Source organism: Charadrius vociferus, unplaced genomic scaffold, assembly GCF_000708025.1.
Source record: "Charadrius vociferus isolate BGI_N301 unplaced genomic scaffold, ASM70802v2 scaffold134, whole genome shotgun sequence".
NCBI lineage: Eukaryota > Metazoa > Chordata > Aves > Charadriiformes > Charadriidae > Charadrius > Charadrius vociferus.
In genome coordinates this window covers 6064667-6082686 of record NW_009648333.1, presented here as the reverse complement: position 1 = coordinate 6082686, position 18020 = coordinate 6064667, and the positions used below count along the sequence as shown (strand labels likewise).

General features: G+C 42.3%; 1 protein-coding gene across 1 annotated transcript in view; it reads left to right on the top strand.

The window, feature by feature from the left end:
• Window positions 1-18020, top strand: part of DLC1 (DLC1 Rho GTPase activating protein) — a 220056-nt gene that overhangs the window by 181165 nt on the left and 20871 nt on the right. The window contains exons 5-6 of the mRNA XM_009884989.1: window positions 13266-13337; window positions 16213-16294. Coding sequence (XP_009883291.1) covers window positions 13266-13337; window positions 16213-16294 — 154 coding nt within the window. The remainder of the gene's footprint in view (window positions 1-13265; window positions 13338-16212; window positions 16295-18020) is intronic.

Sequence of the window (18020 nt, the reverse complement as noted above, 5' to 3'; positions counted from 1 at the left end):
CGAAAGGGTAAAGAGCCGCGGGAGCGAAGGTGCGGGGCTGCGGAGGGGCCGCGGGCGCGGAGCGGCGCGCAGGATGCGGGCTCCCTCTGAGCAGGGCACCGGGGACATCTCTTTTTTGGTGTTTCGGGTTTTTTTCTTTTTTCTTTCCCTTTTTTCTTTTTTTTTTATTTTCTTTTTTCTTCTTTCTTTTTTCCTTTTCTCCTTTTTTCTTTATTTTTTCTCTTTTATTTTCTCCTCTTTTCTTTCTTTTCTCCTTTTTTCTTTCTTTTCTCCTTCTTTATTTCCTTTTTCCTTTTCTCCTTTTTTCCTGTTTCCTTTTCTCCTTTTTTCCTTTTTCCTTTTTCCTTTTTCCTTTTCTCCTTTTTTCCTTTTTCCTTTTTTATTCTTGTTTATTTATTCCCTTATTTTCTTTTCTTTTTTTCTCCTTTTTTTCTTTTTTCTTTTTTTTTCTTTTCCGGGAGTCCTTGCGAGACGGGAGACGTCGACTTTTCTTTTGAAGTTCTCCCGTAATTAGCCCGAATGGCCTCCAGGAGCCCGGTGGCTCCCCCCGCCCCGCCCCGTGCGGCGGTGGCCAGCCCTGGTGTCACCCCGCCGGCTTTGATCCCGGTGGAGGAGCAGCACCTCCTGCCAGCCGGGATCACACGCACCCCCCGGCCACCCCCGTCTCCAGGCGAAGAGCAAAGCGATGCTGTTTTCCAGCCGAGCGGTTTTACCTCCCGTGTCACCCTCCAGTTTTTGCAGACACCCACCAATGACTTACTTCCACCATAACTGTGAAGTTGTTGAGCGATGTGTTGCCATTAGCCTAATGAGCACTATTGCCAGTCAAGGGCACTTACTATTGGCACAACAATCTCTTTTTTTTTTTTTTCTTTATTTCCCCTGTTCTCTCTGGGAAAACTCTCTTTCACTGGAAGAAATAACTACATTTAAACAATGTATTTAACTAGGTCAGAAGGTTCTGCCTGATGTGTCATAGTACTTAACCCATGTGAATTGACAGACTGGGGAATGTAATTTTATCTTAGCCATCAATTATAGATGCTTTTTTTTTTTCACAGGAGTAAGTGTGATCTGTTTGACTTGCCCTGCCCTGATCAAGAAATTCCCGGCAGCAAATCAGTAACGCTGCTCTGAGTCAGGTTAAATTTTGAGGCTGTTTGTAGTGAACTTCAGGGAGATGAATAGACAAGCAGATTTCCTACGAGCCTCTGAGCGTGAATCTATCGATAGTTCAGTGCCAGACCGATTCAGCATCCGCCTGGCCGGCAGGCTGCTGCTGGCTGACAGCACGCACAGTTGGTATTAGGCGCCTCTGCCGATTCCACAGCTGTAGCCTGCTGTCTTGTCTTCCAGGTATCCTTACTGATGTCCTGTAGGCACCCTGATCCGCATCTCCCAGTAGAAGCAGCAAAAAAAGAGGAAGGCTGTGGTGGCCAGGAAGGGGGATCCATGTCTCTGTAGCAAATGGTTTCGGGTTGCTGCTTCAGTTTGCCTGTGGGATCCTGATTAGGGCTGAGATTCTTTGATTCCGGAATATAGTATATGCAAAAGAAGATGTAGACATTGTTTTGAGAAGATTCCTTTCATCTACAAGCACATAGGAATCAAAGCATTTGGAGCTACCTTTTGTAACCCCTAGGACTTCCTGATCTCTTTATCTTCTTTTAAAATAACTTGGTTTGTTAATTGACTTTTTTTTTTTTTTTAATCAAAAGGAAGTGCAGATACATTGTTTTAAACACCAGGGAGCTATTGTTAAATTTGATTTCTAAGTGGTAGTTAAAAGCAAGAATATATCTTGTCATGTTTTTATTTGGCTTTTGAATCTGTTGTATAGATTCAGTCCAGGATTTTTAATTCTTTGGTCAGGGTCTTCCCAGCCAGTTCTGCAGCTGCCCTTGCTGGGCCAGAGAGAAAGACTGGTGCTAGTCCTGGAAACTCACAAGTACCCTGTGTATTTTGCCTCTGGTGGGGGCAGGAAAAAGGTATTGCAGTTGTTCTTGTGTACTAATCTCAAATGTTTATATTAGGATTCCTAGAAGGAGATGAGAGGCGACTTGGTTTTACTTTTCTGGTTCTTTTAATTCATGACATTCTAGGCAGTGGTTTGTTTGAGGCATGTGAATTTATGAGTTCTGCAAATATTTAGAGATGCAGTTTGCATGATAAAGTTGGGGGTTTTTTTTATGGTGAGAATACCACAGTATGTTATGTTTGGGCTTCTTTAGAGATTCAAACTTCTCTTCCAATTCCCCTCTGACTGAAGTTTTGTGATTGGCTTCAGCATAAACACAACTGCACCCTTGGCTGGTTAAAAGGAGATGGAGGAAGAGAACTCATGTGCTTAACAGGATGGTCCTGTACTGTAAACAAGAGCTTTTCATGCTTAACTATCCTTCCTAGCAACAGGAAGAAGGAAATGAGGCTATGCAAAAGGACCCTGACACACTGCAGACAATGCCAGACCCACCCTTGCATTCATACAGTAGGGCCAGAAGACTTGGGGAAATAAAAATAACTTCAGATGTTTCCCCTTCCTTCCTGCGCATATTATAGAAATACAGCGATCAAATGATCTGCAGTTCACAGAAAACCTGCTGGCTTGATCTCCACTAAGTAAAGAGATGGTGTTCCTATATAATTTATGTCTTCATTGGGTATCATATTGTTCCGCTTACAGTCGGATCCTTGGTATTTTAGGGCGAATGAATTGCAAAACTCTTTATCTTCTCTAGTGACGTAGCGAGTGTAGATATCCAGTCATTTTGGTAATTTCAGCGATTCCAGGCATATTTCTTGCTTGTACCTATGCTATCAGTAATTCTGACTGGTGCAGGGTATGAAGATTGTCTTGCCTGTATTTTGATTTCCAAAGATGTTTCCAAGTTTTTTCTTTCTTCTTTTTTATTTTCTCTTCTATTTTCCCCCCTTTTCCTGTTTTAAGGAAAAAAACAAAGTCTGTCTTACACCAGTGATGAGCAAGTCCCACGAAAGGGGCACAGGACCGGGCTGTGACTGGAGCTTTCTGCTTCTTTTCACTGGACATTTATTGTGCCATACTTGCTGACTCTGAGTACTACCCTATCCCCCACAGCATGCCTTTGAAATCAGGAGGTCTGTTAATATACTGTACCATTGACATCACTGGTAGCAGTAAAATAAAGTCAAGAATGACTTAACCAGCTAGCTTTAATTTGCTGAGCTCCATTATCAGAAAGTTACAGGTAGTACTACACACCTTTCTGAAGTACTTCGGCATCTTTAGAAGAGCGTGCTAAGCGTTGTTATTTGTTATGATGAATGTTCTTTCAAATATTGACAAGTGTACTTGTACTGCGTCCAGCTCTGGAGACCCGATCTAGGAAAGACATGGACCTGTTGGAGCGAGTCCAGAGGAGGGCCACAAAGATGATCCGAGGGCTGGAGCACCTCTGCCATGTGGACAGGCTGAGAGAGTTGGGGCTGTTCAGCCTGGAGAAGAGAAGGCTCTGGGGAGACCTTATTGCAGCCTCACAGTACCTAAAGGGGACCTATAGGAGAGCTTTTTTACAAAGGCACTTTTTTACAAAGGACTTTTTACAAGGGCATGTAGTGACAGGATGAGGGGGAAGGACTTTTAACTGGAAGAGGGCAGGTTTAGATTAAACATTAGGAAGAAATTTTTCACTTTGAGGGTGGTGAGGCACTGGCACAGGTTGCCCAGAGAAGCTGTGGCTGCCCCATCCCTGGAGGCGTTCAAGGCCAGGCTGGAGGGGGCTTTGAGCAACCTGGGCTGGTGGGAGGTGTCCCTGCCCATGGTAGGGGGGTTGGAACTACATGATCTTCAAGGTCCTTTCCAACCCAAACCATTCTATGATTCTATGATATGTTTCCTTTGAGAAGGACTGTGCTGGATGAGACTGGGTCATGAAAAATATTATCTGGTCTCTCTTGTAATGAAGACCCAATATGGTGACCCACTTATGGTAGGGACATTTTGTTAAAGCCCAAAGTGGTGCAGAATTCCTTAGACTTGGTCTTAAATATATTTATTTTATATTTATCTAAAACTGTCCATTCAAATGCTCATCTCAGTCTGTGCAAAGAACACTTCCCGAGGAGATGCATGAAAGACATTTGCTTAAGCCAGCAGTGGACACAGTTTGACCTTCCCCAACCTATTCTTGTCATTTGCTGAAGATTCAGGATTAAGAAAAATACACCTCCCTGCATTCTTGCGTTTTGGGGATGGTCTTTCTGTGACTGAGTCATCAGTGAGGTAAGCACTAAATGGTTACGATGCAAAGGTAGTCCTTCCATACGGTTCTTCTTATGTGTGCAGATGGTTCTGAGGTTGAGGCTTAACAACCTAGAAGAAGTAGCTAGATAAAATCTACTTTCCTCTGTATAAACTGTTGAGACAGCTCAGATCAGCTCTTATACCATTATCTCTGAAATATATATATATTATATATATATATTATACACCATCATACCATTAGATCTGAACAGGTAACCCAGACTTTGGGCATTTTTAGACCAAGTATCTGTCATGCTGAATCTACTCACTTTTGCCTTCTTCTGGAGCTTAATTAGCCTTTGATTTGAGCTTTGCTTACAGTGTGGAAGTTTCCTAGCTGGCAGGCAGGGTGCGATGGGAGAGTGTTAGTGCTGGGCTTGGGAGTAGCAATGGTTAATGTTTGCCCTTCAGTATGTTCTCAAAGGTCATTCTAACCAAGTCATTTCTGAGAGAAGAGAAGGTTAAAGTCATCTTCTGTTTCCCAGTCTTAGGAGGAGGATTCGTTTCTCACTCTGGAATCTGTCAACATGACCTCCTTCAGAGGATTTGACTAACTGCTTTCTCTGCCCCAAATAATCCTCCTCCAAGACCACCCTGTGTTAATCAGGCCAGATAAATAACCCACGTGCCCAATTATTTCTTAAGGTTTTCTTAAGTCACTTGACATCTTGTTCCTCTTAATGTCTGAACCTTCTTAAAAAAGAATGGGAGAAGACCATCTTTAATCTATAAAAAGAATCGTTCTTTGGCAGGAAAACTGCCGTATGAAGCTTTAGTTTTCTGTTTAAAGAAAGTTACTTTTTAACTTTATATTGCGTTCTTTTCTAAATTTCCTTCTTAATCCTCCTGTATATGCTCAAAATGCAAAAACTTTTTTAGGAAAAACTTATTTGGGAATAAGTTATGATTTACAATGTAAACCGGGAGTTGTGATGGTTCCTTTGTGTCCAAGAGCATGCTTTCCCACAGTCTTCAACAAATCAGGAAGCAATGCAGCTGACTTTGGGCAATTAGAAACATACTTAATAGTGTGAAAATAAGCAGTAATTGCAATCTGTTACAGAGTGTATAGGGAAAGGGCTTGACAGAGGCTTGGGGAATATCTTTTATTCCTGTATTAAATCCTAAAATGGTACTGCTTTGATGCTTTTCTGCACATAAGAGTTGCTCCAGGTTCTCTTGACAGAGGGGAGGACTTGCTCCCTGTGCTTGGGATGGGGCTTACGCTACAACTGGATTCAGAAAGCAGAAGTCTCATTTTAAATATTTTTGGGGGGTAAAAATAACGAGGAGAACTGTGAAAGTGATTGCCTTGATTCCTGAAAATTAGTCTTGTTGGGTTTTGGAGACCCATGGATCCATGTTGGGGGGGGCTTCATTCCTCTATAATTTACGGAGGCTCCTGTTGGTTTTGGCATCACTCAACATTTTAAACATTTTCATCAAATGCTGTTTCTCTTGTTAAGTTTTGAGCTGAAAGACTTTCGAAGTGATTTCGCTGTGCTGAGGACTATGAAAAGGAGATTCAAGGTAATTAGATTTTGGTTGACAAAAGCGGTATTGTGATTCTGGTGCTAGCCAAGAGGATTGTTGAGCAATTAAAGCTGCTGTATTGCGTAACCTGGTACAGTTAGGAGAGAGGGAAATTGCATATAGTCAATATACATCTATGTGGATGTTTTGGAAACCAGTCGGTTATATATATATATATTTTAATTTAACTTTTATCATTTAGGAGATAAACAAACTTAAAAACCCATCAGTGGAAGTAAGCCATTTGCTCTTTCCAAAAGCTCTGCTGAAAAAAACACATGGTGTTCAAGCTTCCTGATTTTTTTTCAGAGCAAATATCAATATATGATCTTAAACATCTGTTTCCTTACTTCTTCTTCATCTGTTCCCACACAAATTCCAAACATACTCTGTTTCTTCTCCCAGTGTCCTGTGGTTTATACATAACATCAGCGGCATAGTTACTGTCTTGCTGCAAGGCTCTGTAACTTCAAAAAGCCATTCCCATGTTTAACCCAAAGCCAGCAGGAACACAAGGAGGGTGTTTCTTCGGTCGTCATCACATAGTTGAGAAATGTTTGAGTAACATTCCCCATCACCACCTCTTTCTAGCATTTTTATGACTAGAAAGCAATATATGTATCTGGTGTCATATATGGTTTCTTTCAAGAACTTGTGTTGTTCCCCCCCAAATAGTTTTTGGTAAGAAATATTTTCTTAAAATTGTGCATGCATCTGGCTCTGCTTAGATTGGATATTAGGAAGAATGTCTTTACTGAAAGGGTCATCAGGCATTGGAAAGCATTACCCAGGGAAGCGGTGGAGTCCCTGGACATGGTTTAGTGGTGGGCTTGTCAGTGTTAGGTTAACGATTGGACTAGATGATCTTACAGGTCTTTTCCAATTTAGGAGATTCTGTGATTCTGTGAATTGACTGTTGAGGCGTGCAGCATTAAGTGGAGATCACAACGTGCATCATTTGGCTGTGGAAGGTAGATTGAACCACAGTGACATACAAGAGCACGTCAAAATAGGCAGCGGCTATAAAGGTGAAAGGAGAAAAGGGACCCTCTCAGGAAGATGGTTAGCTTTCACTTCAAAACCTGCAAGCTCGTCAGCAGTTCAAAAGCCATGCCTATTATTCTCTTGGACTCACCGGTTCATCCAGAAATGAATCCCTCGTGGGCTGAACAGGTCAGGCTGATATTTTAGGATAGTGGTATAAGATTGGATTGTTCGCTTAGAATGAGATTCCAACCGTGTTCAAAATTTGGCAAGAGCTTTTCATGGGATTTTCAGAATTCTCTAGCTTTTAGTGGTTGAATGTTTATTGACACACTTACCAACTTTTGGTGTTTAAGGGTATTATCCTTAAAAAATGACATTCTTCATTACTTAAGTTTTTGCTTTCTTCAGTCCTTGCTATGTGCTGCTTTCTTGAAAGGTGGGGAGCACTAAGTTAATGGTACTGCCTAAGGAATATTTAGCTGTAGAGTTTTGAGGAAAACCAGATCTATGAAAAGGAATTTAATTATTTTCGAGCTACAGTCGCATATCTTCAAAGTGAAAACCATCTGAGGCCATGGACACATAGCAGGCTAGCTCTTAGGAAGTCCTACTGTCCCATCTTTAAAGGGCTGCAGGCAAATGACATTACACAGAACTGATTTATCCTTTTCAGTGCCTGGCCTGCTCATTTGTAGACAGCTGCCATAGTTCAGTTTTTTCCCCCGGTTTGTCTCAGATTTCACATCCGTGTTCATGTGTCTGTCTATAGATGGAGTGGTTGGAATAGCGGGATCAAGTCTAGTGTTGGGACCACAATTCACATGTCAGGGATGTAATTTAAGCACTTGGAAATTGATTGCTTGTACTTCGGCAGTGGAATTCTACCCAGAGAAGAATATTTCTCATATATACCACAGCTGGGCTTAAAAAATATGATCCTAAATGATCTCAAGCTTCTTAATAGCTCCGAACAATGTTTTGGAGTTGAACACAAATTTTGCAAAGCACCAGAAGTTTCAGAGGGACTGAAATGGCAACAGGCAATTTCTGATCCAGACAGAAAAAAAAGAGGACAAACTTAGGAGCATGCAAGCCCTTTTGCAGCCATTAAACTGGAGCTTCAGTCCTGCAAGGGGAAGAATCCCCTTTGTTGCTCCATCTGTGCTTTAGAAAACATGCAGGTAGTTTTATGCATTGCAGTAAGGAGCGATCAGGTTCATCTGTTGCATTCGTGGTGAGAAATGAGATTCTGCATCCATGGGAGAGACTCTCTCCTTCAAGCTAATTCGGGAAGGTTATTTTGTATTCAATTTTTACTTTTTTTTTTTTTTTTTTGAGAAAGGAAAATAGCGAATTTCTAAACTAAAATGATCTGGTCAAAAATTAAGACCAAAAAGAAGCCTAAACAAACTGGTTGTTAGGTATGGCATTGGAGTGGATGTTCAGCAATGAAGCCCGCTTTTGCTGAAATTTGATTTTAACAGCATTGATTTGACCAGTCTCGCCACAGGTTTTTACAATCTGATCTCTTAACAGAGCCAAAAGGTGAGATGAGTACAACTGATGTGTGGAGGTGCTAATATGGCCATAAAGGTGTCTGAGTTGAGGCAAGAGGAAACCATCTGCTTGGAAGAACTGTTCATATGACGTTTAGCACTTAGGTGAAAATGGAGCCAATACGTGACTGTACAAAGATACATCTGCTTTGCACCTTGTCCTGAAGACCCTGAAGGAGGTGGTGCTTAAGTTGTATGTTACTTCATGGAAGCAAAAGGCAAGGAAGAGCAAGGAAATGAGAAAATAATCCCTTCTAACTTTTTAATAGGTGTTACTGCTCCTAACTAGACTGCTATGATTATTTTTTCCTCAAAGGGCATAATTGCGGCATCAAACTCTGCGGGTTTTATTTTCTATAGGAAGGAAGGTATCATCCAATGAAAGACTATAGGCATCTTAGAGTTCTCCCTTCTGCAATTGCTGTGTCAAAAAAGGTGTGGATTGGGATTTTTTTTGCTATGAAGTTTTAAACCTGCAAACTTGCAGGGCCAGGAACTAAGATTAACAAAAAGGAAGTTAGAAGTTTCCATTTTCACTTACCAGTTTGGGGAAGAATTGGGTTGTCCTAACCCCCCAGGAAGTGGGTAAATAAGGACTAATGGTTCCCAACCATACACAAAAGGAACTCCTACCCTTGATTTGAGCATGGAGGCCTGCTTTGTGAAACAGACTAACAAATAAAGCTGCTTCCAATAAAAATTTCCTGTTTCCTCTTTAACACATTTGCCTGCTGTTTGCTTACAGGACACCAAGAATAAAGACTTCATTGTAATCCTTTTTGGGTGTTTTTTTTGTTTGGGGATTTTTATTTTTTTTTTTACTTTCTAAGAGAATTTCTTGTGTATCAGGACATTTAGAAATAATAGCGCGATTTCTTTCTTGCCAGCGGTGCTTTCGTACAAGAACCTCCTGCTGCTGGGGGAGGGCGCAGGACGCACATCTGAAAAGCTGCACATACGTTTCTTGCCTGGAATGTACACTGAATTGGGGTTTATTGTAAAGGTTTTAACTGGCAAGGATGTTTGGTTCAGAGAGGAAGTGGCACGGCAGGGATGGAGCAGGGAGGAGGGAGTGAGACCAGTCCCATGGTCAGCTCAGCTGCCAGGTCTTCATCGGAAAGATGCTCAGGGTGGGAAAATGCTTTGCGTGTCATAGCAGATTAATTAGCGCTGAAGCAGGGCTTCCCTGAAATGGCTTGGAAAGCAGTGTAGTGTTCCTCTGCAAGCTCCCTCTCCTCCCTGTGGCTCTCAGCTGGCCCCAACCAAGCACATGCTGTGCTCGGCAGTGAGTTCGTGGCTCAGGTAATGATCTGTAACCTAGGTCCCTTGGGAGACTCAATGAAGGCTTCTGGGTGCCCTCTCCCTTCTAAAACTTTTTAGAAGTAGTGGAAAAATCTGATTTTGGAAGCTCTGTTCTTCTCTCTTTTGTCCCTCGTTGTCCCAGTTGCCATTGATCCAGATGACAAGGACTTGCCCATGTTCCCGTGTCCACCTGGGTATGAAACCGTGGCAGCTGGCAAACCTGGAGTCCCAGGGCTGATGCCGCTGAGCTGGAAGAAAAGCTGGTATTTGGAAAGTGTGGGAATAAGCCTTGTCCTTGAGCATAGTTTAAATGATTTGGCCAGAACCTCGTGTTTAACTAATGTATTTTATTCTCAAAGGCAGATTCCAGTTAGGTTGTGGTAATGAACTTTTTACCTATACAAGCTTCCAGCTGTTTAAATTTGTGAGGAAGCTTGTTGTGTGTACTCAGCTTTCTGTGCAGCCTATTCAGCGCACCCTGGGCTGGATTCTCCCTCCGGCTATATTTTGATCTGCCTGAATTTCACATACATACAGAGTTTTGTTCAGGCTCTGGCTCCTCAGTAACCAGCAGGGTTGGGATGGGGAAGCTGGATTGGAAACGACCTTTCCGTTCCTCTGGTCACAGTGCATCGATACAGTCCAGCAGCAATCCTGGGTTTGGCCAACTGGAGTTGAGCAGAAGGAGCTGCTATTTTAGGTCCTGCCTCTGCTCTGTCACCCGTATCCCTGCCATGTGCCTTTCTGACACAGGCTTTGAATGGATGGAGGTGACATCTAGAGAGCCCTGGCCGCAGGGGACTCCCTGGTCCCTTCTTCTCCGGGGAGATCTTATTGAGGCCTTCCAGTACCTAAAGGGGACCTACATGAGAGCTGGGGAAGGACTTTTAACTGGAAGAGGTCAGGTTTAGATTAAACATTAGGAAGAAATTTTTCTCTATGAGGGTGGTGAGGCAGTGGAAGAGGTTGCCCAGAGAAGCTGTGGCTGCCCCATCCCTGGAGGTGTTCAAGGCCAGGCTGGACGTGGCCTTGGGCAACCTGGTCTAGTGGGAGGTGTCCCTGCCCATGGCAGGGGGGTGGAACTCGATGATCTTCAAGGTTCTTTCCAATCTAAACCATTCTATGATTCTGATTCTTCAAGGCAGGTCTCCAAACCCCTCACGCTTCCTAGGACTTGCAGTGGGAGCCAGAGGCAAGAGCTCTGCCTTTCCCAAAATGTCTGAGACGGGAATGGGGCAAATATTGCTTTTAAAGCCTGGGTGCTGTCCTGTGCCTGGCCCTGGGGGTTTGCCTAGCCTAAGCAAGGGACGGGTGCACTGGTGGTTTATTATTCTCTGCAATTCTTGTGGCTGATCAGGAATAACTCAGGTGTTCCGATGCCTCCATAGGCTTCTCGGGGGATTCTCAAAGGTATTTTGAAAGCAAATATGCTCTGAAAATCCCACAGGCACCTGACACCTGGGTGCCTGTAAAATTATGACTTCCACATAACTAGCGTATATATTTGCAGAAAAGATACACAAAGCTTCTATAGAGAACCTTAAAAAAAAGCATGATAAATGCATATTCATAATTTTCTAGCTCTGGAAATATTTTACAGGTCATACACCTGGGGTGCCTAGTAAAGGACCCGTGAACAAATATTTAAATGCATTTAAGAGCCACTGTAGAAGTAAGGAATCTGACACTTTTTTCAATTACACTACAAGCATCCACCTGCATTTTTAGGTAAATACTGGTTATCAGGGATCATTTTTGTTTCAGTTTTAAATCAAGTCAAATTCTCATTCAATCCAGACAGTTCTGCAGGATGTGGCTTGTAAGATAGTTATTTTTTTTTTTCTTTAAGTAATCTTCAAAATCAATTGCAGATTATTTTTTTTTTTTTACTTTAGTATTCCCATTGCCTCTGAGATAGTAATATTATGTTGTTTGTTCTTGCTTTAGCAGGACAAGTTTTCAATATATTTTAGATTCTTTTTTTTCCTTCTTTATTAACTTTCCCATGTATTCCCTTAGGATACCAAAATTAAAATACTACTTTGAGCAAAACTCTACAATCGTTTGCAATTGGAATTGAAGAATGCTTTTTCTTCATGAGTAGCTAAGTCAATAGGTCTGTACGTGCTCGTTCTCATGTGGTCCCATAACCCAAAGGTGAAGCAAACACAAGTTACACAAATGCCTGCTTGTCCTGACTTCAGGGAGACTGGATTTTTAGCTGTTTATTTATCTGGAATGTTGTGCTTTGGCTCACCTTAACCCCTTGGTTTGGGTATGTATCTTAGCAAAGCAGTCTGGCAAAGCACAGATATTTTAACCCTGTTGTAACTGTTTGGAAAATTAGAAGGGGATTGCTGTCATTTTGGACATGCTAAAAGGTGCCTGCCATTTCATCCGATTTTAACGATGTACCTATATCTCAGTGGGAATATTTCATAACGTGCCAAAATCTTGAGATGTTTTACTTACGTTATGCTTGGCTCTTCACTGTCCTATATGCAGTAACTTGTAATCTGGGCGGTTCTGGGCAAAAAACCCTTCGCGCATGGTTTCTGGAGCAGGTAGCAATAGTATCCTCTCCAAGTAGGTGGCAAAATTGACTACTGAGTTGTACATAATGAAGCTTTTCTTTTCTGGTCCGTCAAGAAGAGTGAATATAATCAAAGTCAGATGAACTTTAAGAGTTTCTGATTGCTCGCTGTCTGTTTGATCAGTTCTAAGCAGGGAGCTAAATCCCCAGTAGCACTTCCTTGAATTTTTCAAACAAAATTAACCCAATCTGTTTCCTGAACACTTAGAGAATACCCTAAGTACCTTTTATTCCTCGTTTGAGCTAATAAGATAACATTTTCTGTATTTCTGCTTGCATTAGGTAATAAATGAATTTATGTATAATTTATTCACAGACTAATATAACCCATGTTCAGAATGTTTCCTTTTTCTTGTTGTCAGGTATATGTATGTGAATAATTTAATTTTGCGGAATGCTGGTTTGGGTAGTGTGAGGGAAAGTTAGCTGAATTTCCTGTAATATACCCCGTAACTCAGAAATGCCATGAAGACCTCCAGTGAAACTGGGCTCTTGTTGGGTAGTAAATCGCGCTTGAGTGAGCTGCAGTACAGTGTGTCGGTTGTTCTTGGGCTTGGGTCTGTCAGTAGTGTCTACAAGATGTTAAAGCGCACAGTATTACAAGCTCTACCAGGAATTTCTGTCAAGGCAAAATAGTTGTGCCAAGAGGATCATAAGATTTGTTGAACAAATGCTGCTCACGTTGATTGCAGTGGTGGTTTCTCTAGCGTTAACAAAACCTGCACGGAATTATCCATAACTCCTGCAGTTTTCATCTGTCCCTGCTTCTATTAAGTATTAAAATGATGAGCTGCTGATAAATGGCGGATGAATGCTAGTGACTTTCCAGAATCTAAGACACGTTTGATCGTGAGAAGAAAAGCAAACTGGGATAAGCAAACCTGTGCCTCACTTCAAAGTTGCTGAATATCTGCATGCTTATTTTGTAACAGGAGTAGTAGAAGTGGTGGAGAGGAAGTTTTTGCTTTGCAGATCACTAATCGGAGGGTATCTTGTTTCTGTCTTCTTCCAGAAATTGAGGCCAAGGAAGCTTGTGACTGGCTGCGGGCTGCCGGGTTCCCGCAGTACGCGCAGCTTTATGAAGGTAAGGCACCTGAGCTTGCAAGTTGATCATTTTTGGACAATAAGATGTAATATTCACCAATAAATAATATTCAGCAGCACAACTGAAGTGCCAGTACATAAGATGACTTTTAGGGACTAGTCTGCTTTCTGCTACTCGCCACACACATAGATGTACCCAACCCAGTGAGCTGAAACACTCTCAGAGTTTAAATTTGTTCCAGGTTTCTGTTTCAGCCTGAATGTTCCAAATATCCTCATAGCACAACTCACACGTTAGCACCATGGTGCATTCCCTGTAGTTAAAACACAAATGAACCATATTTTTATAAATGTAATCATCCCCTGCTACGAGCCCAGTCTTAGAGAAAGAGAGAAGCTGTGTCCGGCGCCTCGGGCCAGCTCTCCTAATGGAGCAGAGGTAGGAAATTCGGCGTATGCGTGGATGCATCTGCACGCCTCGTGATTCCCAAGTCCTGCGTGTTTTTTCAGAACAGTTTGAGTTGGTGTTAGACACCGGCTCGCTATGAAGGGAAAAGAGAACACACAAGCCATCGTCGCGCAGGTGTGTGGCAGCTCCTCGAAGAGACAGCTGACTGCTGCACTCACCGTGTTTGTCCTTCTGTGGGATGGATCCACTTTGTGTGTCCACTTTTACAAAGGTTTTACCCAAGCAAAACTATTGTCTTCATTGTCTCTCTAACCTACTAGGAACTTGCAGTTTTGGCATGCAGTTCTTACACTCTGATGCAGAGTAACATATACGTTTGTTTTAAAGTGTGACATCCTAGAGCTCCTTTTTATATAGGTATATTTTTGTTCAGAATTTACTCCCACCACCACTTAAAATTACTTGCATTGTCATGAAATTATTATACACTCTTATCTGCTTCTTCTTTTTTATAAAACAAACTCCAGCTGCCGCTTGTAAGAATGAGCATAGAAAGCCCATTATTTACAGTGAATAACTGTTGGAAATTACAGCAAATGCTGAGCTGACCTTCTTGAAAAATGATCTCGTTGAGCTTTGATTTGCAGCTGCATTGGCAATATGAGATGATAATAGCACTTTCAAAAGCAGCACTTGGCAAAACTTTTCTTTGCCTGTTCAGAAATTAAATTTCCTTTTATTATTTCTCTTCCTTTTTTCTTTTTTTTTTTGTGCCAATGGAGATGCCAAGATTTTCTTGGGATGCATACAGAGCTGGGACTGTACTTCCAGTCTTTGTTAAAACTGGGGACAAGACTCCCAGCTGAATATGTGGGCCTGTGGGTTTCATGTTATGCTGAGCTGTTGTAAATCTCTGAAGAAATTACTTGCGTTCAGAAAACATGTCCTACCTATGGTTACCATTGCCCTACCTAAAGACTCTTAAGTTTCTAATGTAGGACCATGTCCTACCTAACATCAAAAGGACCGCAGAGGTGAGATCAAGAGGTGAGAGCAAGGCCAGCCATACCCATTGAAAAGACAGCTGTCCTTATATGAAAACAATATACCATTGTCCTGCGCAAGCCCCACTGGCAGCAGCAGCAACAACAAAAACAGCAGCAGTGTAAATTAAGCATAAAAAAAAAAATGGACTTGTGCAGACTATCAGCTTCTTCCATGTCGCCTCTCTCACTTAAGTTCTCCCATATGTTGTCTTGTGGGCACTCTAAAGGTCTAACTTTCTCAGAGGAAAAAACCCTTTACTTGCACTTTGGACTGAAAATAGTGAAGGGGAGACCTTTGGATCAATCGGGTATAGTACAAGAGTTCTGAGAAGTCGCTGATATGGAGTGGTCGCACTCAGTACGCATTTAAAATGGAGATTAATCAGTGAGCCTTTGTCAGTTGTTTTGCTAAAACTGCAGTTTTCTGTAGAAAAGCTAGAATTTCTTGCATTTCACAGCATATGTCATAATTTTTTTATTCGTGAGGCAAAATCAGGACAAGTAGTTCATTTGAGAGATTATTGGTATTAAAAAAAAAGCCAGAATATTAATTACCTTTCCACAAATTAACACCAATCCTATCCTTTTCATCATTTCAGCTCAATCTTTCCTCATCTCTGGAGACTAAAATATTTTATAGGCTATCACTTGGGCCAGTACTGTTGTACGCGAGTACAACAGTCTATTCGGAGCGCGTTCTTGTATTGCTGTGTGCCCTGAACACCCAGCGGCTTTGGTGGGAGTGTTGGTTGTGCGAGGAATGCCAGAGCAGGACCTGTATGACAGTCAGGAATCTGTGGAGGACTGCAAATAATATATATGTGGTTGCTGCTTCGGAGCTGTAGTAGATTTTCAGCTCTCTGCCAACATTGTTTCCTCCCCCTCACTCTCCCAGTTGTTTATCTAAATAATCTCCCAAGGAAAGGAGGCAGTATGCGCTCCGCGCAGCTTGGCTTGCTTTCATTTCAGTCCGTATCTCATTAATGTTGTAACAGTGTCAAACTTCTAAATGGCCTGATTAACAGCCAAGGAGATTCTGGTTTTCGTTCTTTTCCAGAGATTCTGGGTTTACTGACCGTTCTTCTTTAATGTGAGATATTAGAGCTTTGATGGAGAATGTCTATTTATTTTAAATAAAGCTAGCCAGAATCAGTGTCAGCTTCTGATGTCAGATAGCGAGCTCACATTACCCTCTTTCCCTCTCCCGTTGTTTCATTTCTGCTTTGCTCATTTTCCCCCCCTTTTGCATCTGCACTTTCAGTTATCAAAGCTGCACGTCAAAAGCTTGTACGTGGAAAAGGAAGCATCTCTGGCATTCGAGATGGTAACCTGTCCTTACCCAAGAAGTGCCAATCACTGGCATCTTGGTGAGCACAACTTGAAGCAGATGGTTGGTTTGAAATAACTCACCGATGGGAATAAGACTCGTTTTGATTCCTCATCTGTCTCTGTTCCTATAGATCTCCTTTTTCCAATTGACATCGCTTTAGTGAAGCGAGAACATGACTTTCTGGACAGAGATGCTATTGAGGCCTTATGCAGGTAGGTGAAAAAAAAATCACACTGCATTTTGAAACAAAACTCTTCCTGTGTCATGGAAAGTATAACCCAGGAAAAGCATAACCTCAACTGAATTATGTACCATTAAATAACTATTTGCTTGAGACTTTTTTATTATCTGCTATCAGCATGTGGTTTTCATTAGAACAATATATTGGGCTAAGTAATGTTTGGGGATCTTATTTAAAACAAAGTTAGGCGGGAGTCTTTGTGATGGGTATTTCATAGGCATATTTTTTATTATTATTCTTAATTTGCTTTCATTACTAATTCCCAAATTAGTTAGGCATGTGAAAGCAGAGCTGTGCTGGCTACAGCCATCTGCACATACAACTGCAGCATCAGTTCGCACAGAGGAATTATTTTTTGGGAGCGGTATTGGCAAAGCCAGGCTGCTGCACTTCCTCACTCTCCTTCCTTCCCTTGGTGAGCAGCTATGTATACAAACAAAACAAAAAGCTATGTCTACAAACCTTCATGCTGACCTCAGCACATGTGTGCACCCTGATCACTAAAGCAAATTTGGGTGTGGCTATAAGGGATAACGGGAGAGAATCGAAGAGTTAACCACTGCCGCAGAGGTTGGCCTGCCCTCAACCATGAGCTCCCAGTACCTGTCTTGACCTGGTGGCCAAGAAGGCCAATGGCATCCTGGGGCGCATTAAGAAGAGTGTGGCCAGCAGGTCGAGGGAGTTCATCCTTTCCCTCTACTCTGCCCTGGTGAGGCCACATCTGGAGTACTGTGTCCAGTTCTGGGGTCTCCAGTTCTGGAGTCCCCAGTTCAAGGACAGGGAACTGCTGGAGAGGGTCCAGCAAAGGGCTACAAAGATGATGAGGGGGCTGGAGCATCTTTCTTATGAGGAAAGGCTGAGGGAATTGGGTCTTTTTAGTCTGGAGAACAGAAGACAGGATCTTACCAATATTTATAAATACTTAAAGGGAGGGTGCCAGGGGGATGGGAACAGTCTTTTTTCAGTGGTACCCAGTGATAGGACAAGAGGTAACGGGCACAAACCTGAGCATAGGAAGTTCCATCTTAACATGAGGAGGAACTTCTTGACTTTGAGACTGCTGTAGGTGACCCTGCTCTGGCGGGGGGTTGGACTGGATGATCTCCAGAGGTCCCTTCCAACCCTGACCATTCTGTGATTCTGTGATTCTGTCTTTTTTGTTTCGGGGTGCCTGCCACAAACTCAAATCACCCCCCAAGAAGAGTCTGGGTAGTTCCTGGCTGGGTTAATAAATGAAATCAACCCGTGGGAAGGTGTAGTGCAGTTCAGAATAGGTGTGAAGGATGCGGCAGGACTCCACAGCCAGCAGGAGGGGCAGGAGGAGGGATGGGTAGAGAAAAAGAGGGAGGCAGACTTGCTGGTGTGCAGCAGCATGTTTTTACAGAACTACAGCCTCAGCATTACAAGTTTTATCATAAGAGAAATTACAGTGGCCCCATCTGACACTTGCCCATCCATTGGTTGCCTCCTCCAGTGTGAGTCCATAATCTTAAATAGCACAAAATGCCCGAACTTTTCATATCTCCTGTTACCTAGAAATGAGTGCAGTTTTCCGCCCCTGTCCTCCATTACGGCAGCTTTCCAAATTGTCTGCAAAATGAATGCTTTTGGATACTGCATGCATGATGTCTGCAATTCTAAATGTCAGTAATTCTAACTAATTACAAAACCCTTATAAGAAAGACTTTAAGTTTATA